This window comes from Montipora capricornis, chromosome 2 (genome assembly GCF_036669925.1).
Source record: "Montipora capricornis isolate CH-2021 chromosome 2, ASM3666992v2, whole genome shotgun sequence".
In the NCBI taxonomy this organism is placed as follows: domain Eukaryota; kingdom Metazoa; phylum Cnidaria; class Anthozoa; order Scleractinia; family Acroporidae; genus Montipora; species Montipora capricornis.
In genome coordinates this window covers 15,336,354-15,363,173 of record NC_090884.1, presented here as the reverse complement: position 1 = coordinate 15,363,173, position 26,820 = coordinate 15,336,354, and the positions used below count along the sequence as shown (strand labels likewise).

The following is a 26,820-nucleotide window of genomic DNA, read 5'->3' as shown; positions in this document are numbered from 1 at the left end:
GTTACGTTCTCTTCGTCGGTATTTTATGATGAATCCCGCTTTAGTTTAAAAAGTCACGAAAAAAGAAAATGACTGAGGCAAGCGCCTCGGTTTGCCTCATACTGTCTACTCCTCCACTACTCAACCGGACACTCAAGCTACAGTCCCAGACATAATTGTTGGGACACTTCTGCCTCTCCCTTCCCTCTCAATGTTGGTGTGAAAGATTTGGTGACTGAACTGCGATAAACAACATTGAGAGCGGCATGGAACGCACGAGAAGATAATAGAGGATGTTGGCATGAAGTGGCCCAACTATCTATTTATATCTGAGATTGTAGGTGATATCTGGGCGCGTTGGCCAGCCAAGCCACCGTGCAGTTTATAAGCATTGGAATAGGTACAAAAATATTAATGCATCAATTCTAAAATAAAGAGAAAAAGCAGTGCACCAGAGGCGGACACGAAAACCCCTAAAAAAACGGGAAATTTGTACCCCCGACCAAGGCAGTGGTGGGAACCTCGGGGTTCTGGGGTGTTCTACTTGAAAGACACTACTTGTAATGTAAATGAACGCTATCATATATTGCCTAACGAAGGCATTAAACACTAATTCAGCTCGATAGGACAAAAAACGAAACAGGACTTGTGCACGCGGCGAAGGATGACCGTAGTATGGCTCGCTAAACGATCGCCAAATACAAACCACGATCACGTGGCACTCCAAGCGCCTGCCGCTCACAACCAGGCCTCTGCTACGTGATGGCAAAATATCAATTAATGCTAATCAGGATTATCACAAATTACATATGACCATGTTATTATAACAGTTTCAAAGATCAACCATTGCGTTATATTTCTTACATGCAAACTTCTTGCAGAGGGACAATCCTTAAAAACGAGAGCACGTTTGTTGGGAAGCTTTTCTGGTGTCGTTCCCGAAGCCTATTTGTTTTTAGCATTCATAGCGCTAGCAACTTGTTGAATAAAAAGCGCAAGCTTAGAAAATGCATTTATTAACTTGCAGGTGTAAATGTAGAGAATTTTCTTCAGAAAAACAAAAATTATCAACTTGTGTTAAAGTGCGCCTAAACTCAAATATATTTCATCTACAATGTTACGCTCTCCACCAAAAGCAAGCATGTTTTGTCATTCTTACCTCAAAATTTCGCTTTTTATCTGCTGGGAAAGACGCGCAAAGTTATCACCAAAAGCAGTAATTTGGACCCACGACCGTGATGTGAGAGGCATGGGTCTATTGTCGATTTTACGTCACAAACTGCTTTGCAATACAAAATTTCTTTGAAAACAGGAATGCAAAGCAATTTGTGACGTAGAATCGAGAATAGGCCCATGCCACTCACATAGCGGTCGTGGGTGCAAATTACTGCTAGTTCTGCCAAGTTTACAAGGCTTGCATAACACAGAAAAAGCGATCGAAATTCTGGGTAACAATGGTGACATATGTTTGCTATGGATGAGAAGATTATATTAGGAACGAAAAACAGTTGGTTTTAGGTGCACTATAACTAGAAAATTGGTGATAGCAATCCTTCCCTGTAAATAAAAACTTCAAGCATTGTTTCTCTCGTGCCTCGGAAAGGGTAGGTGGCTAATAGGTGTTTTTCCAAATATCACTGAGTGGAAATCCCGAGTGCTTCAGTTCCTTTGAGATTATAACCATTTCTCCTCGCTTCTTTTTGGGACGAAAACTCTCTTTTGGATGACTGAGAAGCCGATAAATTTCTTTAACAACTATAGATGTAGACAGGTAAACCTCGACCACACCTTTTAGACATGAACCATTGATATCCACAGAACAGAACTTCTTGAAATATTTCAAGCCAGACGCATCGTTTTTTTTTGTTTGTTTTTTTTTTTTTTACATCTTTATAGTATTGAAGGTTGTTAGTATTATACGGAATTTTGCAACTAAAATATAGCAACTAAGTTAACATAGCTCAGGAAATTCTGCTCATTGTCCAACAGATTTATTATTGTCTCCACAACTGAATCAAACCACGACTAATAAGTCATTCGAGAGGAGACAAAGCTCAAAACGTATCTGGCATATAGGATCAAACGTTCAGGTTTTGATAATCTGAGCTGATCTCTACTATAATAGACGAGAAATATGCTCTTTCCTTTCTTAGCTTAAAGTGCCTATGAAACGAAAAATAACTAAGGCTTATTTGAAAAATCTTTTGAAGAAAGGAAACATGGTGTTCTCATTTTAAAAATATGTCATATTATTGGGAAGATATTAAGGTTTTTATGCTAAAACTGATGACGTCATCAGTGGTTCCAAGGGGAAAACAAATCACAAAATCTAAAATATCCTTGGAAATGTTACCGCAGTTCTCTTCAAACTTGGCACTAATAATGTTTATCAGTCAGCACCTAAAATGACATACATTGTACAGTTGCCATGGTAACCGTTTTGCTTCCAGATCAAGGTTGTGCGGAAATGGTGTTTCTGCTTTTGCCTTAACCAAATATCATTAGGAGACCTACAGCAACATGGGCTCTATGTGTGTTTTGAGCAGGACTGACAGTCTTGCTTGATTTGAGAGAAAATTGAGAAACTTCATTTATAACCAAAAGGGACTGGAGCTAAAAGTGTTGCCATGATTACGTCATACTTAAAAGTTATGACTCATGCCAAGTTTGAATCATATCGTTGTCACACTTTGAGAGATATTCTTGATTTTGTGATCCATCTTCCAGCGGAACCACTGATTACGTCATCAATTTGCTAATTTGAATAACACAAAAACTCGAATATCTCTGGAACAAAAAAAGATACTTCAAAACTGTAAAGGCCATTAGTCATTATTTTGAAACTCTTTCAAATAGATATAAATTGTTTTTTACTTCATAGGCACTTTAATTCATTTATAGTTTTTACTTTCTCACTCTAGAATGATTTACTTCTTTCATTTATTTTTTCCCTAATTTAACGTACTGATAATGGCGTGGGATTTTTAAAATGCCCAACCCGCCTCGATTAGCTCTGCTACCTAGGTTTGCGCACTCGCCAGGATTATTATCCAAAAATTAATAAAAATGTTGTTTGTTTTGTTTATTCAGATCTTTGAGCGTTTTCTAGTAAGGCAAAAATTAAAAACAGACATCTCCCATTGTGTTGCACTTTAAGTCACAGGGCACTAAGAGAGCACATATACTAGATATGCAGACTTGAGGTGGCTCACTCAGCTGCCGGCTTGAGGACAGTGGTCATAAGATACTTGTCTTGAACTCATTTTAATATTATGCTCTTTTGAGTGAAAACGGCGCAGCAATGGACCTTTCGAACAACAACAGAAGAATGGGTCCTGAGTAAGACCTATGTGGATAAGACTTTTTGAGGGACTTAAATGCGACCAATGATTTTGCTAGCTGCAAGGGATTTTAAATTGTCCTGAAATTTTCTTAAGAAATCAATTTTGACATAAATATATTTCAGCTAAACGTTGTCGGTGATTTTTCATATTTTGCTTTTTGCATTATTTATCTTCAATCAGTTTTTTAAAATATTGTTTTTGACCATGTATTTATACAAAGTATGGTATAAAATCAAAACTCGTCAAAAAATTGAAGAACGCTGACACAGTTTTGTACAACGAGCTGTATTGAAATAGTCCTGAAAATTTGTGCTGAATCGGACGAACACTTGTTGCGTTGTAGTTCCTAATAAGATCAACTCTTAAGAAATATTAATTCTAAGGCCGAGTAAAAGCCAAGTTTTCATGATCAAGTCACGATATTGCCACGACCCTGAAAATGTGCTTTTGAGGGGCTTTTCGAAAATTGCATGGACTTACTGAGATTAATTTATAGTTGCAGTCCATACTTAAACTCAAAATGTTTATATTTCTGCAAAAAAAGGATTTTCAGAAATTTGATGTTATCGAACCTATGACGAGACCTTAAAAACATTGTTGTTAACAGAACAAACTAGACTTAACATGTGCAAGCCTTGCTCAATAGATGAGGCAATTTCAATACAATAAATTTTTTTCTGCAGGAGATAAGGCAACCTTGTCGTTGATCATCAAGAACGTGACAGAAGAAGATGGTAGATGGATATATGGATGCAACATGTATTCCTCCGGCGGAGGACTTGCTTCTAGTGTTGGATTCTCGATCACCGTCATGAAAAGTAAGTCAAAGATGAAAGGAGCCAGAATTTTTACACTACACCTTTAGGTGGCCATGGAGTTCGACCAGATAACTTCTTCGCATGACCTTCCACTTTCGTGTGTTAACAAATTTTCTGCAGGCAGTAGTTAACTGCAGACAGTACTGTTTCATCAGTGCAGTGCTGATGCCTAGGATGGAGGTTAAGCTTAAAAAGCCACCCCAAATGTCTCACACATGTGGTTTGTCTAAGCCATGCCAGAGTGCTCAAACTAGCGAGCTAGTGAGCATGGGCAATTCCTAGCGGCAATGACTCATTCCAGTAGAGTGATTTTGAATGATTTCTGTATCTTGTATCTTATTTCTGTATCTTTTATCTTGTATCTTGTCTTAAAGTCCTTACGCAACGAAAAGTACAAGCACGAAACGGAGTTATCCAAACACATCTGGAATCTAAAAAAAGAAAATCAGCAATTTTCGATCAGATGGGCCATCGTCAAGCAACTACTAGCCGGCAGAAACGGGAAACGAAACTGCACTCTGTGCCTAGAGGAAAAGCTGATGATCATGAAAGGTCGTTCAAAGAACATTCTTAATAGACGCTCCGAAATGTTTAGTAAATGTCGTCATGTAATATAACACCATTGTTTTAAATGTCACCTTTGTTTATATGCGCTTGTACTGAATAAATTTGAACTGCCAGTTACCTGAAGATCGCCAACCGGCGTGAAACTCAGAGTAGCAACAGCTGATCTTTGCCTTGTGTGTTTACTATATATATATATATATATATTTTTTTTTTTTTTTGAATTAACAAGGCTGGAAATCCAACGATGTAGTCCCAAGCTAGTAGGATCCGAAGGATACACAACGCTTTGCTAGAAATATTAAGTAATTTGAGTGTACAAATAGCGACAGCGAACTACTAGCAGAACCACTGAATATATATATATATATATATATTGCAATTGCGCATGCTCACTAGCTCGCTAGTTTAAGCACTCTGGCGTGGCTTTATAACTCTGGCACCTGGGGTGGCTTTATAAGCTTAACCTCCGTCCTGGAAACTGCCCTGCACTGATGAGGCCCAGAGGGCAGAAACAGTACTGTCTGCAGTTAGAGAGAGCATGTCGTGATATGCTATAGAATGATCCACAAGATACTTGCATAAAATTTGCAGAAAGTGGTTGCATTCCGTTGTGTTTGTATGTATAAATGTGTTTAACTGTTTATTTGCAGAAGAGGATCTACCCATTGCTAGCGTTGTACCCAACAACACAGTGACCTACGGGGACACCGTGAATCTATACTGTTCTCTAAGCCACAAGAACAACGAGGCAACTGTAACAATATCGAAGGCCATTTTCCTTAAAAATGGTATCCCTGTGATGAGCACTAACGACCTGAAAGAGCCTCTCATCGTTGCTAATGTGACGGGAAAGGATGGTGGAACATACGCCTGCTTTCTCTCAGTGATGTTCTACAAAGAGCACGCATATAATATTACACCAACCGTAACTGCATATTTACACGGTAAAGTCACTTGCGCTTAAATATTAGACGTGAGGAATTCGCCACGTTCGAACTGATTTTAGTAAGAAAGATCGACCGGATAGACAGTAAAATTAGAAGATTGGAAAATTCTATAACCTATTAAAAGTGATCCACAAATTAGAGGCCGCATAAATTAAATAAATTCAATTTAACTGAAAGGAGAGCAAATAAACTGTTTTTGTTAAGAGTGAAAAGGGTTAAATGGGCCATAGTTTTCGAGTGGTAGAAAATATGTTGTTAACTCTCTTTCCCCTGAATTCCAATCGGCCCACATTGACGAGTGAAATCATCTGGCGTTAGACACGCTAAAAACTTCAAGTTCGACTCCTAAGAGATCGTAGACACTAACCTTGTATAAAACCTCTCATTCCGCATTAATGTTTCTACTTCCATTTGACAGTTCGTGCCCGATTCCCTATCATGGAGTCCAAGGTCGTTGCGCATGCGGGTGACAGCATTTCTCTCAATTGCAGTGCTGAAGGCTACCCCTTAAACATAACATGGACCAAAGACAAGCCAGGATCAACTGCTGCTATCAAGGGTAAGCCCTTTAGATTTGCTGTCTTGTGCTTATTAGTGCTTATTAATCATTGGAACAATTGGGCGTGGTTTGCATGTGAAAACTACTTTGTTTCTTTGTTTTTGTTTTGTTTTTTTTTGTTGAACGATTTTAAATTAACAAGGGATACTAAACTAATGTAATCCATCGCCTGTAAAATAGCAGCTGAGGGGATAAATTAAATGTTCCTATAAAATTTTGGCTCGAACATTTAGTCAGGAAAATTACAAAGTTGAGCAAAGTTGTCTTTTACACCACTGAGCAACATTCGGCAATACCGAGGGAATTTTCCAAGCCGTCGTAGGCAGGAATTATAGGGAAACGGTCTTAAGATCCTAAATAAAGGCGAGAACATCGTGAATACGTAAATTCACAGAGGTGGCTATATAGTACGTACAAACATCGTTTATCTTTGCAAGCTAAGGTCCACTCTTTCCGTTCGATTCATTCGCTCATAACTAAAATGTATAGAAAATACTTCATGAAATACAATAGACTTCAAGCTGTAAGTCACTCAAGCAGGATGGCCACAGAGAGAATAGAGACTCTTTTGGAAAAAGCGCTCCATGTTCTGCTGGCTTAACTAATAGCGTGTGATGTGAAGTGCTAGTTTTCTACCCATATGAACCATGTGAGCGTTAATGGGCCCACACAAGGACGGATGAAAACTCTGATCAGGGTGGGAATTGAACCCATCACCTTCGGATTAGATCACCGCTGCTCTACCGATTGAGCTACAAGGTCAAATGTCAATGTCACGGCAATGAATATGTACAAGTACAAGGAAGTGTTGCGTTTTTGCAAACGTTGGCCGTGTAGCATTTATATTGCACGTTCTGGGCTTTACAAGAACTGCATCATGCACGCAGTCACGTTCAACTCTCAGTCAACTAATGATCCATCATTACTAGCAAATGTGAGAGGCAAACTGTTAAAAATAAAACAATTATTATCATTAAGTAAATAAGAGTCACGGTTGGCATAATTATAAGCCATCAAGGTAACAAAATAACAATAATATAGTTGATTTTCTTTTATTATAGCTGACGGTCGTGTCACGGTGAAGCAACAATGCCTTCACTGCACCTCTATTCTGGTGATCCAAAATCTAACGTTGGAGGATTCTGGGAAGTATATGTGCAGTGCACTGGATTTTCCCGGCCAACACGTTTTTTATGTCACAATACGACGCAATCTTGTTTCAACCGGTAGGTTTTAAGCGCATACGCACTCGATTGTTCTGATCACAACCATAAGAACACCAGGTAGCTCAAGACTCGGAATCGGGACGCTGACTACTGGCTGAAGATTTTGTAGTGAAATGAAAGAATTTCGAAATTTCTAACGTTGGAGTTAATGTTCTGTGAACATTGCTGTCGTCATTGAACCAACATAGAGTCCCTAAACTTTGTTATAAATTATTCTAGAAGCGATTGCACATTCACTCAGTGTATATCAAACGATGTTTGAGACCTACCTACCTATCTACGTACTGCCCGCACTTCTTTTTCCCCAAACATTATGGGATTGCAAAAATAGTTAATTTCCTTGGCAGAAAAATATTCTTCCTATTACCTTGACCTGACCTGCAACCCGAACTGACCTGTAACCTGACCTGTGGTGACCTGACCTGACCTGTGACCTGTGTTTTAGACCCACCGCTGTATCGGTCCAATTTGCTTACATTTCTTTGCAAGATTGAGCAATTTAAAATCACTTTACTTGAACATTATAGCCCAGACAAACAAGAAGGTTCAAGTTTTCAGTAATATTAAGTAGCTTTTGCGACATAACAACAATTTTTCCGGTTGATCTAGTTTCGAAAGCTACTAGCGTAATTATGTAAAAAACACGTAGAATAACGGGCATGCAGTGCGAAAACAAGCACGGCGACCTCAACTTTTTATAATTTTTTTTTTTATCCTGTGCATGAATATCAATTGTGCTAAGTTTGACAAAAATCTGGAAAGTACGTCATTTTCAAGGGAATCACCTTAAATGGATTAATGCATCCACCCCGAACAGAGATTTGAACAGGCTTTAATCCTTGCAGTTAAGGCGTTTTTTTATAATTCTGCGGAATTCATCTTCAAGCGCCAACGTCCAAACTGCGTTTTGGCTTCCATCAATCAAACTTCCGACGCCAACCACAGATGACGAAATCAACTGATGCGTGACTAACCCACCAATCAGTACCTTTGGTTCCCACGGTACATTCATACATTCAAACTCAACTCCGATGGAAAGCGATGAAATCTGTACGAATCTTTTTACTGAAGAATGTCTAAAAACATATCATAATGGTGTTTGAGCTGTGAACTGAACAGAAACTCCTATTCTCTTTCCGGAGGCAAGGTCGATCTTCCCGGCTATGTTCGGAAATTTGATTGATGAAAGCCAAAACACAGTTTGGCGCTTAGAGCATGACGGTAAGACTCCGCAGAATTATGAAAATCGCAGTAAGTAAGATGCTTAAGTAACTGGAACGATCAAATTACTTTTTATTAGCAGTTGAAACAGAAACGATTCCCGCTAGGTTCGCATAATCATGAGGCTATAACTCCAATACCAGGACTATGAACCCGCATTTTCACAGGTCGAGCCATATTTAGAGGAATTCTGAAATAAGATTTGGCTTGCACGAGTTCTCAATTTTCAATCCAATATGGGTATTAATTGCAAACGCAAGACTTGTGATTAGCTGGAAAGGTCAAAACTCGATCTGTAAAACCGCTGGTACACAAATACAATGAAAATGTACGCTCCTAGTCATGGGCCTCTGTTCATACGTTAATTGCTAATCTCGTAATCGTTGTGTTTTTAATTACTTCTTTTTGTTATTGTTCTAGCGACTTCACCTTCTCTCTGCTTGGCAGCAATTTTCCCTACCCTGTTGTGGATTTGGGGGACAGTTTAATCCACAGGAGGTCTGCACCAATCTGCTACGGGACCCAGGCCGGACGTCCTCGCTGACCAGACCTCTTGACAGTGATTTTACTAATGTAGTTTTCATCGATGCCTGATGAAAGAAATGCTCTTTTGACATTGAAAACTTTAAGTACCCGTATTTTTTTTTCTTTTGCAAGCTTTAAATTTAGGAATGTAAAACACATGGTTAATCACCTTGCCACTTTAGATTTAATTTTTCAATTAATGGCTGCAGAATTTATGCAAAGTAGGTAGAGTTCACTGACAGTCACTACTTGTTAGAAAAAATGCTTTATGGCGATATTTTACGTCAAAAAGTCTAGAGGTATTTTAATTAGTTCTTTGTGAAGTAAATAGTTAACGACATTAACGATAGTGATAAGAACTTTAGCAGATAAAGTGTGAACTGGGAGGCTATATTATCTAGTTGTTTGTTTTTCTTCTTAGCTCCCACACATTTTACTAAGATATAAAATAGGAATCTGGCGAATACCAGTTAAAAAATATACTGTGACTTCTTGTTCTATACCCAGCTAAGATAAATTTACTTCTTATAGTTTGTGTTGGCAATACATAACGTCTTATTTGCTTTTGAAATGGAAATATATTTAACTGAGTCTTTTGGAGAAGACGAAAAGCCTTTCCAAATATCGATTGCGAAAAGGAAGCAGATTTTTTTGCCTACATTAGTTAAGGCCTTTTTCTTTTGAAGATTCTGTTCGGCTGAATATCTTTCCCATAGCTACACGCTACTAGCGTATTAAAACACGTCAAAACAGAAAACGCGTGCTGCGAGTTTTAAAGCGTGTCCCTCGGGAGTCCGAACAAAGGTTTAAATTGTGAGGGGAAGATATTAGCATACAAGGAAAACAAGTGGACCATATAAGCAGTATGGTAATTTTAAAAGCATGCTGTTTTTTCCTTCAGTCCTTATTCTTTGTTGTCGATAGTTGAAGGAGGTTGGTTAAAAATGCTATGTAAGAGAAAGTTCAGATAATTAAAAACCGAATGATTTTCGTACAGGTCTTTACTTCATTGTGCATGCAGAATAAATTAATTATGCATTCGTGCTATTTTGTAGAACAATTCGTATACCCAGGGGTCTACTAATTTGTACTTAAGGGATGAAGAAAAATGGTATCTTATTTCTCTCTCTCTCTCTCTCTCTCTCTTCCTTTCCCCTTCCCTTTCTCTTATTTGCCCACATCGCTCACGTCCTTGCTCCTTTTCGTCCCTGCTTTCCTCTTTCTATCCCTTCGTCCTGTCATTCGCAGCTTTCCTTGAACTCTGATCCACTGTAAACCTTGGGATTACTTGTCCCTGTCCTCACCACTGACCTAACATGTCAAGTTGTTAAGTATATTTTGAATTCTGGCTGAATATTTACATAACAATGATAATTAACTATTATCTTGTGAAAATCGCACGGATACTTAGCCGACGAGGCCGTAGGCCGAGTTGGCTTAGTATCAAGGTGGATCAAGATTGAGCAGGATACTTGTTTTATTATTCAACACATCGATGACAAAGCACAATTTTCTACGTTTATTGGGAAAAAAAAGCTGGAAAAACTACCATTTTTCTCCGCGACACACAAAATTACGTATATCGCAGGATACACGTTGAGTACGCACGACGAATATTGAGCGCGCTTTGACCATATTTGGACATTGTCACAGTGCATTCAGACCCTCTTTTGTGCCATGCATGAACGAATTTCGACTCTCGCAGACGGTAAGCATTCTGCACACAGTCAAAATACTTAATGGATTTTGTCAAGAATGGGCAACCGCTGAATCCTTACCATACGTTTAGGTAAAAAAATATATTACAAGGTAGTTTTGCTTCACTTCAACTTTTTTTATGGTCTTTTGTGTGCCCTACGCTTATTCTGTAGGAAATACAAGGGTAGACTGAATTATAAGAAATATGTTTCCGTTGACAAATAATGCCTTAATTTAGACATTTTGTTGACAATTCAGTTGGCTATAGATGATATTTTGACGTTAAGAATACCTAAACATCCAGATACCCGACGAAAGCTATGGAGGTTTGACTGGAGATGACGGAGACGGAGTTATTTAACGGACATTTTTGTGGTACCAAAATGACAATTTTAATTTATTGTTTTGCCTCTCGCTAAAGCGAAAATCGTGTACTTTTCATATAACATAATTGTGTAAAATTACAGTCTGCTCTTCATAATTTGTCAAAATACACTTTAAAAGACTCCTGGAAAGGTGCATTTTCACATCAACTCCTTAATTGTCTGCACAATAGTCCTTGCTTGCGCATTTTTCTTCCCGCGCTTCACGAGAGATCAAGCCCTCGTGCTCCATTCTCAAAGACCGTTAACAGTTTCGGTACACAGTGTTGATAAGTTCGTCCAGTCTTGCAAGATATTTTGGGTCGCCATATAGCTCATATATACCTGGAATCTCAAGCCTTCAGGCTGCCGTTGTGTTTTGTTGTTCAGCGCGAAAATCGAAGAACGGCATTGCTTGTTAACTTTACCGTTATTGGTATAAGTGGTTGGTATAAGTTCCACTGATTAATAGCGGATCCTTTGTGAATGGAACAGCGCAGATCGCAAAACCATAAATCTGGAATTGGATTCTTCTTCTTTTTTTTTAATATAATTTTTTCACAACAATTACAATTACACAAAATTTACAGGACACAAACTGCCCATTTACATATCTACACATTACAATATCTACATGCTGTTATACAATCTAAGCATTACATATAACCAATTTACAGTACTCTACGTACAGCCTTAAGTGCGATGTTCACATACGCTTTTTACGTTGATTATAATTAATATCTATTATTATTAAAAACTGTGTTATATTTGATTATTTCATATACTTATTATGGCCTAACCTACTTACACATTACGCTACTAGAAGACGTACGATATACTTCATAGGCACGCCTTAACTGGTGAGAAAGAATTTCCACTTCTGTCGAAATTCCCTTTCACCATCCAGCGTGGCCGCAATGTATTTTTCGGTTTCCATTTTATCTTGCACCAATGAGATAAAGTCGCTGAAAACGAATTTAGTATTATTTAGCGCGTTAATGTATAGAAAATATTTGCCTAGCATTATGAGATGGTTGAGGGTCAACTTTCTTCGGATTTCAAATCTTGGATTCTTCGAAAGGAAATACAGCCCAACTGCAAGTTAAATGGCTTCCTTGAGTGTGTCCGGAAAAACGAGAGTTGACTGAACTTATCGAAGCATCTTCTCTCCTTGCGGATTTAATGATCATTGAGCTTATTTTAATTACTCCCATAAAACTCATCAATAATTCATGATGGGAAAACACAAGAAGTGTTTTATTAATCAATATCAGATTTCTCTTCATTTAAATAAATGTTTCTTTCGATTTACCTGGTTAAAATGTCTTAAATCACCAAAAATACCTAGTGTACATTAATACTTCAATGCTGACCTTTCATAAGTCATATACAATATTCGCGTCAGATGAGCAACTTGTTAATATCACACCATTTTTAAAACTTTGAATCGTTCTATTTAATAAATGCTCAAGTTTTTCAAAGCCTCTCGGTCAGCCGTGACGTCACCCATCGTCATTAACCAAGGGATTATTACAACAAAGACTTTTTTGTTCGGTGGTTGGAAAACTTTAGTATGAGAAAGAATTGTGGCGATAACTTTGTTAACAGTGAACAAGTCTATCCCTGGGATGACGTCAACAACTATTTTGCGTCCCACTTTTGCACCGCTTGCAAAGCACGTTGTGACGTCATCTGGGTCTTCATGTATGCCAATGTGACCAGTATCATGCTAGTTTTGAATTTTCAGCCCAAGAACGAGGCATCAAGGGCTATTTTGAATAAGAACAAAAGAATATTTAAATGACGGCCATTTTGGAATAAGTTCTATACATCTTTGATCAATTGACAATTGGCAAAACAAGGTATCCGCTGGCCAGTATAACTTGACCATATCGCGGGCTCAAGCTTGAAGCTCAACGAGGTCAGCTGTTTGACCGCAGACCAGGTAATGGTTTTCGATTTGATTGCAGACTCAATCCAGGTTATAACGAGTCTTCATTTTTCGCGCGCTTTCTGTGGCTGGACGTGGCATACACGTGATGAGACGGCCACGTTGGTGTACAAAACATTAGAAAATGACCCCATAAATGTTGCCCAAGAATAAAGTCAAATTTCCAAAAAGGATTTTACTGCATTGTTCTGTACAACAACATGGCCGCCGTGACGTCAGATGAAAACCATTAATAGTGCTTACACAGTCAACGCTTTTCGCGTTCAGGTGGAAAACGGTTTGGAAAATGTTTTCTTTCTGCATTTTTCGCTGGTTTCAATCCAGTTTGACATATCATGATAGCTGTGGTCCACACTGGTGATTGCGCAGTTATTCAAGTCAAGCTTAAAGCTGTGTTTATTTTTGATTTGCTTAGAGCTGCTTTTTTCTCTGTATTGCAATTTTTGGCATATATGTAGAAGCTCTGATAAGGTTACATGATGACTGGAGGACCTATGTCTAGAACAGAAACGACAGGAGAGCGAAAGAGAACGACAACAACAAAACAATTCCCTCGTCTTGTGGACAAGGATGTTTGAGTGATCTAGTAGACCCTCGTAGTCAGATCGTCTCGAGGGGTCGGGGAAGGAAGGGGGGGGGGGGGGGGGGTTCGGGCATGGGGTGGGGATTTTTTCATTTTCTGCGACAATGACACAAATTCCCCACCCCCGCGACAAAATAAGTAATCAAAAGCTCCCACTCTGGGGCAAGTAAAAGTGGCCAGAATAATACCCTTTAGACCTTGCTGCACACAATAAAAGTGCAATGTATCTACCACTCACCTTTCGTGGGGAAGTTCATTCAAACTCCTTCTGGGTATTGTCTAAGATGGCGGAGTTGTTTTCAGGCAACCCCGTTCCCAGGGCCTTTCCCATACTACTTGTGGAGGGAAAAGCTTTGGGAACAAGGTTGATTTCCAAGCCCTCTTCATTTGTATCCAAGATGGTGGCCATGTTAAATTCCCCACCCTGGTGGGGACAGACCTCACAGACAAAATCCCGTGTACCGCTGAAATCGTATGGCACCACGATCGATACCCAAAGGACATCCCGAGGGACTGACACGATTGGGATGCGTTCTCTTTCATCGAATGCAAATAATTTTAAAATCATGTTTTTGTGGTATATATATGTTCAACACTTCATCTCTTTTTTTTTTCTTTTTTATTTAGATAAAAAACTCGGACGGTACTCTCTGCATAAAAATGCGCTTGATGAAATCTTTCAATTTGCAGGCTACATTAACTCGTGTGAAGAGAGAGAGCGAAGTAAGCGAGCTGCAGTTTCACGATAAGAACTTAAAAGTAATCTACTTTGCAAAGTCTCCATGTTTTTGTCTCTGCTGCCATGATGTCATGATGCATTCAGAATGCATTGCTATGCAGAGGAGTCGCGCTTTGAGCGGGAGTCACAAATTAAACACAGTGACGAAGGGTTTTGGACCTTTTTGAAAACTGCGTCCTGCCTTGTATTTACGCTTCCAAGTTTAGATCAGATCTATCCTTGGTGTAGATTTTTGGATTACTGGATTGTTATTAGCCCCCTCCTGGAAAACCGTAATGTATCGAATTTAGTAGTCGTGTTTTTGGAACAAAAAAGCGAATCGTATTTCCAATCGTTATGTGAATGTCAAATTAAAACAAAAGAAGAACATGTTCGTTACGAATCTTTACCACATGCTGGAGGATTTAAGCCGTGCTAATGGCTAAAAAAATAGAGCGCTTTCCTTTTGTCAGAACTGACAGGCCATAGCCATCAGTTCGCAAAGAAAATGCAACAGTTTAAAGGAACACTTGCATGATAATCCCGCGCATTCTTCTGGAGGAGTATATAACATCCATGAATTGTGTTTTAACAGAAATTAAAATTTGAATGCGTTGTAGAGGTAGCCCTTCCAAATGCCCGGTCTGGCCGGTCAGTTCTGAAAAATGGAAAGCGTGCTAAGGTTCATTCCACATGATCGAGCCGTATTTTCTTCCCTGTCTTGCAACGAGGAGACATTCTAATGTGTCATCATAAAAATCAAATGGAATCTTGTGAACGAAGAGTCTGTTTCTCATAATCGAACCAAGTGCCCACTGCAAGTCCTTGATAGAGAGCCAACATAATGTTCGCACCCATTCGCCGTAACACTGATAATACTGGTCAGCCCAGTGAAGAGCCCGCGGTATGTACTCTGGTTGTTCACCACGTATCCCACCCGGAGCGAGCGGATGCTGTTGTAATGATGCGTACAGTATTTCATCAGGGACGTAAGCGTCTTTAAGAAATTCTGTAAAATCTTTTCCAATCTTACTGTGTACTACAAACTCCATAAATTCTTTCGTGGCCACAATATGTGTTGATCCTTTATAAATTGTAATGTTGTGAGGTGGTGGTGATTTTGCGACGCCAGTGTCGTAGATCTGATGGTTTACCAATGTGTGGGAATGCGTAGTTCGCCCTTTGTTGTGTTCAGGAATAGGGAAACTCTCTATACTATTCGAGTCGTTAAGCATTCGCAAAGCTGCTACAATTTGATTATTGTCATATAGTGGAAAATCTTGTCCAATTAAACTAATATGATATTTCCAATCCACAGAAGACTTTAAAAGCTCCTCCGTGCAATAAAGTTGTGCTTGAACTATTGAGAAATGTCCCCAGACCACATCAGCGCTTTTTCGTGATATAAACACATTCGGAAGACACCGTATCATGGCTTGTATGGCTTTACGAAAGACGTCTGGAGATTTAATATCAATATGAATACAGTAAATATTGTTAGGCATGTAGACAGCTTGGAGAAGCCTTTCCAGCAGACCAGCTTTCTTATACACAGTAAGTGAAAAGGCAATTGGTAGACCTTTTTCTTCTTTCGTCAAGACTGGGTGTGGAAATCGTGTCCGTAAAACATGATAACAGTTTTCACTTGTCTCGTATCTGGTGAGAATTTCAGAGTCATCCATTGGGTTGGTGGTTTTGTTTACTTCCAGTTGTCCAGCTATGAGCTTTTTACACCTTTTCCATTTCAATTCCTACCAAGGGAAAACGATCCATTAACCTTGCATTTTTTTAAGCTAACAGTGCCTTACCTGCAAAGGCAATTGGGTGTTTAGGGATTTCCTTCTCGCTTTCTGCATCTTCTCTTTACTTCACTGAGAAGCAGGGTTGCAAAAAAAAAAAAAAAAAACACTTTGAATCTCATTTTCTCCCAACAACATTGTATCAATCCTTGTTCCTTTTAGGCGAGTATTTTTACGAAGAAAGTGTATCTTAGCCAAGTTTAGATAATATGTGCGTAACATCGGGACTCTACACGTTCAGACTCCCTCAGTCCATTATGTACACCAGACCAGGAAGGCATGCGCATCAAGCAGATGATTGAGTTTGCTCACCCTGATTTATGCATTGTTACCACTATTGCTGCATATATCAAGAGAAATCAATCTGCCCTGTTTATCACCTTTACTAAACCACACAAAGTGGTCACCGAATCTACCATTTCACAACCACTTTACAAAATACAGATGTTGATACGAAAATATTCATGGCATTATGTTGCAACGGAGATGCACTACAAGCAAAGCTGGCTCTTCTGTCCTTTTATAAACTACTTGGAAAACTACTGGGCAGTCCAGTGAATCCACTTCCAGAAGAGTTACAACGAGACTATGTATTTATAACCCCGGTCAATTTGGCTTGAGCATAATTGATAGTGTTGCAAAGGCACATTAGGGGGGTGAAGAGGAACCTTGAAATGGAATAAGAAAAGGGAATTTTTTTGCTGGAATAATGGAATAATGTCATTTTATGGGGCGGAATTACGGAATGAGAATTTCCTTTGGAAAGGAATATTCGATTTGTCAATTTTGGAATAATGGAATAACATAAATTTTCGAGCAGAAACAATGGTATAATGAACACCTGATTATTCCTCTTCAACGCCCCCCCCCTCCCCTCCCCCCTCTCCCCCAACACCAACAAGCAGTTTTTCCTGTTGTTCAGAAATTACTAAGAGTGTTCCCGTCACTGAGGCAGATATCTTAAGCTGTGATGGGCCATTGTACCTATTCTATTGTTCCCACAAATAAAATAGTTTTTTTGTCGTCCTTAGGAGTTTCATTATTTCGCCATCACAATTTTCTTCTCACCACAAAGATCTCTTGCTTTTTCGAAACAATAGGTTACAAGACATCGATTTGATCACTTACGTTCCATGCGCCAATTCTAAGACCTTTTGGAGAGAGTTGAAAGCGCTGGATTTGGATCAATACTATCAGCATTCAGCAACAACAGGTTGTGAATCGTGGTTTTTTAAGGGTTTACCTAATTTGGGAGGCAAATAATCTTGCGGTAATGAAAGGTATCTTCCCTCTTCACTTTGTTAGATTGATTGCAAATGGCGACGAAGCCATAAATTCATCTTGTTTTTTCCTCTATCACGATTTCCTCCATCACAATTTTTGTGGGTAAAAATAACAATAATACAAGCTTTTTTACCTTTTCTTCAGCAGTAAATTGACGCCATTGGCCAGAAAACCCCTGAAACAAAATAATAAAAGACCGTGGTGACCTACTAAGTCTTCAATATATTTCTAACATAATAAGAATGGTAAATCACCTCAGGATAGAAAGATGCACTAGTTTTACACAACGGAGAAAGAAAAAAACAAAGACACGAGTCCCAAAACGAGGCATTATTGGCAAATGTAGGGAACCTCACCTCGGATATACGATTCACGCGTTTTAACTGAAAAAGAATGAAAAAAGAAGACATAAGGGGGGAAAGGAGACGCTAATTTCTCTTTGGCAAATGTGGGAGGCCTTTGACTGTTTCAGGCTGGGATTAGGATCCTTGGTGAAGCAACGGGGCGAGAAGAAATTGGCGAACGCACGGAACAAGTGCTTTGCTTGCCGATCTCACTATGCGCATTTGCCCGTTCCTGTGAGCCACGCCCTCTTAGTATTTGTGCACCATATTCCCTCTAAAGTGAAATTCAGGGAAGGGGACCGGAAAAAAAAAGAAAAAAAAAAGAAAAAAAGGCTCCTTCCCAAGGTTACTGTACAACATTCGATGAAGTCGCGTCCGGACCTACCCCTCTTCTGACGCTCAGGAGGCTTGATTATTTCACTGTGGGCATTTTCTCGTTCCTGTGAGTCATGGCCCCTTATTATTTGTGCACCACATTCCTTATAAAGTGAAATTCAGGGAAGGATCCTAGGAAAAAGAAAAAAAGCTTCTGCCCAAGGTTACTGTAGGATATTCGATGAAGTAACGATCAGAAGCCTATCTCAATATGTCGTTGTCGCTGCTGCATAGTGTCATTATATTTTGAAATGACCTACCCCTCTTCTGACCCTCAGGATGCCTGATTGCTGGATAATAAGGAACGTCCCCACGACAAAAGAGAAGCACACTAAAATCACAATCTTTGCTCGTAACAAAGCCATTGTGGTTCACAATCCTGCAATTAAAGAGGCATTCACAGTAAAGGTAAGAAGTACAAATCTCAAGACAATAAAATGATAGCATACAATTGGCATACATTAACATAATTTATTCGTTATTACACAATTAGCATATATTAACCTAATTGCGTTCGAAGAAGGACACAGGTAGCAGAGGAGTTCTATTTGACCGTTTTTCCAGTTAAATTCACCGTACAATTGCAGCGAGATTTGAATAACTGTACGCAGGAGCCCACGAGTAGGAGCCTCGCAATGCATTATATCCTTGAGTCAACCTTTGCGCGTAGAACTAATCCTTCAGCAGGAAACTCACATTTACAACAATTTACATCAATTTGCACATTTTGCATACATTGTTTTTGCTATTTTTGTCTTTGTTCCACAACAACTTTATTCTGATTGGCGTTCTAAAAATAGAAAGATACCAGCAAAGGTTGACTCATAGGGCTTGTATAGGAGACGCAAGCTCCTACTCAAGCGCTCCTGTTGTACGTGATAAAACTACATACAAATCCAATCTCGTACCGAGAGTCCTCGGGCTTTTTGGTCAGCGGGTGAGCGTCCGGAAAAACTCTAGGATAATGGACTCTATTTTACCAGAAAACGTGGGTTCCAGTCTCATTGCGCATGCTTGAGTTTAAACGGAAACAGAAAAGAGAAAAACAGTCAACAGTAGAAATGGCGGGTTGAAAGTGTTCGAGAAACAAAATTTTTAAAGCTAAATATTTTGAGCAAGAGCCGATAGTACTTAGATTTGATTTTAGTGGTGTACTATATTTCGGCTGGCCAAACCAGCCTTCTTCAGATACAATGAGAGTTTATATTATATAGTAAATGGATCTGTTCATCCTGACAGTTTTAATTCAGATCATCTTCGGGTATCTTTTGCTATTAATGCAAAATTCAAACGTCAAAAGAATGTGAATAGGGAAGTCTATTGTTGGATGGTCTCAGGAGTACACTTAAAGGGACAGTTTCACGGTTTTGCGCATGTCCAAGCTTTATCGCTAGCAGTTGTAAATTTCACGGTTTCTTACTGAACCAGATGATGTTAATTAAACACAGAGAGTATTAAAGCAAATACACTGAATTACTAAGGCCCAAATTTGGTGGAAGACACTGCGGGTTTACACAGAAAATATCGAATTTAGTTTTGATCTCGAATTTATTGTACGGGTCGAAAATTTATTCTACGCACGAGTTGTAATCTATTCGCATGCAGTAGGTTCATAACACAAAGGAAATGATTACAAAAGTAATTCCAATGAGTAATCCATTACTATGGGATTGTTTCCGTTTTCTGCATCAGTACTTTCGATTGTTTCAATAACAATGGAATTAAATGGGCTGAAGTGACAGTTTGCCCATGCGCAGAGACGTGAAACTCTCCCTTTAAATGACAGTGTGACTAAATTCCAGGACCTGATACCATGTGCTATAGACATGAATGTTCCTCGAATAAGGCTTAGAGGTCGTTCAAGGCCACCTTGGATAACTGCTGAAATTATGAAGCTGAGTAGAAAGAAAAAAGCGTTGTGGAAGCGAATGGAGATTACTTCTTCCCCAGAACGTTTCATGCGCTTTAAGCAACTGAGGAAACAAACTAAGAATTGTATTGCAACAAGCCATCATCAGTATCTCCAAACATTATCAGAGAAATTGAAAGTAGATCCTAAGAAGTTTTGGTCGTTCCGTGCTATTAAATCAAAGACGTTTGTAAAACACGCGCACGTGAGCGACACCGCTTCACGCATAATTGTAGGTGATAAGAACTGGGAGCTTGATATTAACTGGATCAAAACTATAATAATTGTAGATATTAACCAGGTACAGCGCTGACCTCTGTACTCTTTTCAATTATTTTTGTATTTTATTAATTTTTTTCACTCGATTTGAATTTACTTACAAAAACACAATTAAATACAATTAAAGGCTGATTTAAAATTATTTTAAATCTTTTCAGTTGTGGTGAACGACATACGTATTTTATAGAAGCTCAAACAATTCTGAATTCTGAAGGCACACCATCTATTTTTTTAAGCTTTGCAAAGATTGTCATCCTTCTAACCACTTTCCAGGCAGTAAAAAAATCTGGGATAGTTTTTAGATAGAAAGCCCGTTGTTATGGTAACCGATTACGCCATACTATTGACCAAATTGTGTTAAACGGTATTATTATATGGCTACCATAGTACGCGCGCTCTGATTGGCTGCTGAGCGGGGAAGATTTTCTTGTAATAACCGGGCATTATGAAAATTTTTCTCGGCTCGACGGCTTTTATGAGTTGAGACTAAAAGCTACGAGCGCGTGGGCGAAAACAACAAAAAACTACGGACAAAGTACAACTATATTTTCAATAACTGAAAGAAAAACTAGCATACAGATATTTCTTTAGTATAAGCGACAAAGAGAGCCACTACGAGAGCGAGTTTTATTATCCAAAGGACGAAGAACAGGCCAATGCTGAGCAAAAAAAAAAAGCCATATAATAAATAACTAATTAACCTCGTCCGTCCTCGTCCTCAAGGCCGAGGTCTGAGATTTCCCTGTAATGACCTCACTCTATGTAAATAAGTGGTATATAATTGCTGTTTCGCATGAAACCATGAAATACACTGCCGTATACGTAATCCTTCTAATAGTACAGTTTCTGGAAAAGGTTTAAAATAGTTGAAACTGGTTTGAGACTCCTTGAATTCTGAAATTCCTATAGGTCCCAGCTTGACAAGTTTGCTGACGATTTCCCTCTAAACATTCCCGTACAGGGCTCACCCAGACCCTTCCCCTCTAAGAGGTTGAGAAAAGGATACCACTTCATTCATAGAAAACCTGGGAAATGGATGTTCGGGTCGGGGCAAACGGCACCAACCTTTTCTTCAACAACCTTTAAACGATGTTGACCGCTTGGGGGTGAGGGGGGGCAAACGGTTTCAAAATTTTTGAGTAAAGCAAATTCTATATTCTACATTAATAAGGGTCTGCAAGTAAGTTCCCATGGGAACGATTCTATGTACTATCTACGATTCTTCAACGAAGTCTCGAAGAGTAAAGACGTGTTTTAGCAAGCTCCTCGTACTTCTGCAATTATTCTCCATATTTTCGTCTCTGTGGCTTCTAGTCTTCTAGTCTTCTAATCTACAATGCTTCAAAGAAACAGCTTAAATGGCTTGGCACAAAGGAAGATTTACTCGACCTTTATCATCAAAATTAGGAATCGATAGTAGCGACTTTCAAGTTCAGGATAATGGAACCTGTTCGGTGCTTAAAGCCGGACACATCACTTGCAACTTTTATACCAAAGCAAAAACTGTCCAGATTCAAGGTAAAGAGAACGCAGAGGAGTTGAAATTAAACTTAGTTGGTTTAGGCTAAAGAGAAATTACCCGAGAAACTACCCGACGAGGTTCCTTGGCCGGAAAGCAAGAAGCAAAGTGGCGAAGAAGTCATTGAACTTGAACCCGCTGTCGCAAAAGATCCAAGCCGCTGTTGTAATAATTGTAGTGATTTGATAGAAATGATTCTGCTCCTTAGAAAGGATAAACGCGATTTAAAAGAGCAAGTCGCCCATTTTATTTCCAAAGAAAGTTGCATTGATGCCGATGTCTGTTCACACCCTGATGCAGTCAATAACAACGAACTTCGCCATCAACGAGAGTTGAACGAAAAACTTTCAAACAATTTGCATCTTGAAAGAGAAGAAAAACAACACCATCTTCAAGTGAACAAAGACTACGCTAACAAACTTCGATCGGCCGAAGAAGAACAAAAGAGGCTCATTACCTCCATTCATCTACTAACAAAGGAATTGGAAACTCATAGGGATTGAGACCAGAAAAAAGGTGCTAACTGCTGTTTCCACTGATGCAAGTGCGCAAGCAAAATCTGCATACTCTTTCTCAGCAACCACAACAACATCAACAACAACGGATAGACAACGAGAAGCTGGATCAGATCATCGCGAGCAAAGTTCACATCAGACTGCCTCGCCAGCCTTGAGTCCCCAGGATCCAAATGACCCAGAGAGGAATGCAAGTCCACAAAACAGCGACTACAATAAACCTATAGTTATAATTGGAGATTCTATATCATTAAGAACATAAATCCAAGAAGGCTTTCAAAGAAACCGGTCCGTAAGTTCACGTATCCGGGGAAAACAGCAGATCAGATATCCGAAGAGGTTATGTCTATTAATGTCAATGGTGATCCAGCCCATGTAATTGTTCACGTGGGTACAAATAACCTTCCAACAGATTCCGCTCAAAGATGTGCGGAAAAGATTGTAGATCTCGCAAAGTCAGTGAAGTTAAAATTTCCGAATTCAAGAATAGCAGTCTCTGCACTTACTCATAGAGAAGATTTAGATTTAAGTGCAAAATTGCATGATGCTAACGAAAGTTTGAAATCTTTGTCGGAAAGTAACAACTTCACGTTAATTGACAATTGAATAAATAGAGGATATTACATGGCCGCGCGGGGATACGAATTTTATCTTCGAGTGCCGAAAGTATCTCTCACGAGTGAGCGAAGCGAACGAGTGAGAGATACTTTCAGCACGAGATATAGATTATATAGATATTGATGAAATGTCTAGATTTAAAACAACTTGTTTTATTCATTTTCGAAATGATGAAAAAGTGTTCACCAACCACTAAAACGCGCATGTTGTGTAACATGAAACAAGATATGAAAGTTATGAAAAACAAATCATGATAATGTAAAATTTGCAATAAAAATGTTAATGTAGTAGAGAAGAATTATATTAAAGCACGAAAGTATCGTACAATGAAGAGGAAGCTCGCGTTTTATTGGCTAATCGTGTTCGTTACCATGACGACAGCTATATCCTCACATGTGAAAGATAAAAATGATACGTTCACTGCGCGCGGTGAAGATATGATTTTTTAGTAAAAGGAGAAATCCTGGTATTTCATCAGTATCTATATAATAATTGACAATTCTTGCCTCAACAGCAGCAAACTTCACCTAAACTCTAAGGGCAGCTCACTGCTTGCCGTTACAGGGTTTTCGCAGGCCCAATGTTTACAACCAACTGAACAAGGTCCTGCTGGAGCTGGCAAACGCACGACGACCCAGAAGCAGGGATCGTCGTTACTAACGACAGATCAGTGTGATTCAGTAGAAGGTAATGATGTTTACTCTCTACTGCATTGCATCACATCATGTAGAGGGTTTAAACTTGCCTGTATTAATGCTAATAGTCTATGTAAACACATTGATGAAATTCGCTATATTTTAATCAATTCTCCTTTGGAAGTGCTAGCCGTTAACGAATCTAAGCTCGATGGCACTATTTCTGATACTGAAGTATATATTCCTGGCTATATTATAATCGGGAAGGACCGTAGCCGGTCAGGCGGTGGTGTTGCTCTCTATATCAGGGAAAAGCTGTCGTACACAAACAGAATTGACCTTGTGCACGACAGTTTGGAAATAATCTGTGTAGAGATAATAAATCTTCCTCACAGCAGGTCATTTCTAGTCAGCACTTGGTATAGACCACCGAGCGCGTAGATGCAGCTTTTTGGTGATATCGAACATAAGCAACTGATTCTCATGGGGTATATTAACTCTGACTGTGCCAAAACAACCCTTGATGTACATACACGAACCCTGCAGTTCATATCCTCAGTTTATCAGTTAGAGCAACTAATCAAGGAGCCCACCCGAGTTACTAAATCTTTGGCCACTACTATTGATTTAATTCTTACAAATATGGTCGACAATATAGCAACCTCTGGAGTTATTCACCTAGGAATTTCAGATCACAGTCTAATTTATGCGGTACGAAAGTTTGCTGTACCCAAAACTAGACCCATTATTAAAGAGGTTCGAAATTTCAAACATTTTGTCGAAGTGGATTTTATTAATGACCTTAATAGGGCCTCGTGGCAAAATGTTGAATGTTTTGACGACCCTAACTTAGCTTGGCAAGCATAGAAGTCTGATTTTAATGCAATTTTTAGATCACCATGCCCCTATCAGACATATGCGTGTGAGACAATCAGCAGTACCATGGCTTACGTTTGACATAAAGAAAATGGTGAAGGAACGAGATTACCATAAAAAACATGCTATTAAATACGGCTAGCACAACCACTGGGTGCTCAATCTGCCAGGAATAAGGTAAATTGTATGATGAGTAAAGCGAAATCTGACAACTTTCGCCTGCGTCGATGCGTCCAAGGCTATTGACCCTAAGGCGAGCTGGAAATTAATAAACCACTTACAGGCAAAGGTAATAAATCTTCCCCTGTCAATGATATTCTTGTTAACGATAAAATTGTTTCTGACGATAAAGATATTTCCGAGTCATTTAATGATTTCTTTGTAAACATAGGACCAACTTTGGCCGCTGAATCAACGAAAAGGTCCTCTAATAGCGTTAACACATATCTCAGCAACATTCAGAATAGTTTTCCAGCCTTTCGATTCTCTAATATACCAGTGGAAAATGTCGCGCTTACGCTAAAAAACTTAAAGGTGTCGTAAAGCACTGGCCTCGATAAGATTCCTGCCAAGGTCCTCAAAGTCGCGTCTAGTATAATTGCTCCATCTTTGACTTTTATATTTAATTTGTCACTTTCCTCTGGAATTTTTATTGATGACTGGAAAAATGCGCGTGTGTTCCCGGTCTATAAAGGCAATGACCGTCGTGATATGGGAAGTTATAGACCAATTTCAATCCTGCCAATAATAAGTAAAGTTTTCGAGAAAGAAGTTTTTCAACAGCTTTATCACTATTTGAAAGTTAATTCTGTTCTCTCTAAATTCCAGTCTGGTTTCCGCCCTCTCCACTCGACTGTCTCGGCGTTGATTCAAATGTGCGATGATTGGTTTTGATAATATGGATAAGGGAAAATTGACAGGTGTAGTTTTTCTTGATATTCGTAAGGCCTTCGACTCAGTTGATCATTCGATTTTACTGGAGAAAGTTAAGTTTTATGGAGTCGCTGATAGAGAATTGATGTGGTTCAAGTCTTATCTAACTGCCCAACAACAACAATGTTTAATAAATGGTTGCTTATCTTCTCAAAGTAACTTACCCCGTGGAGTCCCCCAAGGCTCTATTCTTGGCCCTCTCCTTTTCCTTATCTACATAAATGATTTACCAAATTGTTTAAAATTCACTACCCCCTGTTTATATGCAGACGATACTCAAATCTTTACCTCTAGTTTTGATATTGGCGCACTTGCCAATAATATAAATTCTGATTTAAAAAATCTAAGCGACTGGCTCACTGTTAATAAGCTCCAATTCCACCTCTCTCAAAGTTAATGGTTGTTGGGTCAACATATAATTTGAACACTAAATCTGGAGATTTACCTAATGTAATCTCCATTGATAATAATTTGGTTTCACGTGTAACCTCTAACAAATGTTTGCGAGTTCTACTAGATGAAAAGCTTACATTTGAAACTCATATTGAGTATATATGTAAAAAGGCATGTGCTGGCATGAGTGCTTTGAGAAGAATTAAGCCTTTTGTCCCCCTCTGCACCCTCGTAACTTTATACAGATCACTCATTCAACCTTATTTTGATTACTGCTCACCCCTGTGGGATATATTTGGTAAGCAACTGAAAGATAAATTACAAAAAATTCAAAATCGTGCGGGAAGGGTTATTACAGGCTCTTCATATGATGTTAGGTCCACAGATGTGTTGAATAACCTGAAGTGGAAAACTCTTGAAACCAGGCGCTTCCATACAAAGGCTACCCTTATGTATAAAATCCTCAATGATCTGTCTGCCCCCCAACTGAGTAACTCCTTTGTAAAGCTGAATGATACTAACATAAATTACAATCTTAGGAATATCGAGACTGATCTAGCACTTCCAAGGCCATGCACAAATGTTTTGAAGCGCAGCTTTAAGTATAGTGGTGCAATGCTCTGGAATAATCTTTCCTATGAGGTAAAGACCGCAAAATCGCTTTCTGATTTCAAACACAAACTTGCCTCCTCGCCCCCCATGCCTTCCACTGGATCGCACTGATTCTATGTAGTATACTTCTATTTTAAACATATATATATATACTTTATTGTAACGTGTTTACCTACGCCCCACCTGGAAACCAACTTTTGTTGTGTGTGGCTAGCGTAGTGAAATAAAGTT

At 39.0% G+C, this 26,820-nt stretch overlaps 2 protein-coding genes across 7 annotated transcripts in view; one reads left to right on the top strand and one right to left on the bottom strand.

Annotated features, from left to right (window-relative positions):
- The window catches only part of LOC138038948 (peroxidasin homolog), a 28,216-nt gene extending 18,038 nt beyond the window's left edge, over positions 1–10,178 (top strand). For both annotated transcript variants that reach the window (XM_068885052.1, XM_068885051.1), the window contains 5 exons: positions 4,007–4,141; positions 5,359–5,652; positions 6,074–6,214; positions 7,276–7,440; positions 9,082–10,178. In XM_068885052.1, coding sequence (XP_068741153.1) covers positions 4,007–4,141; positions 5,359–5,652; positions 6,074–6,214; positions 7,276–7,440; positions 9,082–9,149 — 803 coding nt within the window. In that variant the 3' untranslated portion in view covers positions 9,150–10,178. The remainder of the gene's footprint in view (positions 1–4,006; positions 4,142–5,358; positions 5,653–6,073; positions 6,215–7,275; positions 7,441–9,081) is intronic.
- A 4,202-nt stretch (positions 10,179–14,380) lies between these two features.
- LOC138038966 (N-acetyllactosaminide beta-1,6-N-acetylglucosaminyl-transferase-like) overlaps positions 14,381–26,820 on the bottom strand; it is a 35,265-nt gene continuing 22,825 nt past the window's right edge. For 3 of the 5 annotated variants that reach the window (XM_068885083.1, XM_068885081.1, XM_068885080.1), the window contains exons 3-6: positions 18,561–18,679; positions 17,938–17,964; positions 17,715–17,756; positions 14,381–16,249 (exon numbers count right to left, since the gene is read on the bottom strand). In XM_068885083.1, coding sequence (XP_068741184.1) covers positions 15,176–16,249; positions 17,715–17,756; positions 17,938–17,964; positions 18,561–18,665 — 1,248 coding nt within the window. In that variant the 5' untranslated portion in view covers positions 18,666–18,679 and the 3' untranslated portion in view covers positions 14,381–15,175. Of the gene's footprint in view, positions 16,250–17,714; positions 17,757–17,937; positions 17,965–18,310; positions 18,521–18,560; positions 18,680–19,208; positions 19,314–26,820 lie in introns of those variants that run through there. The other 2 variants (XM_068885082.1, XM_068885085.1) reach the window with 2 other exon arrangements.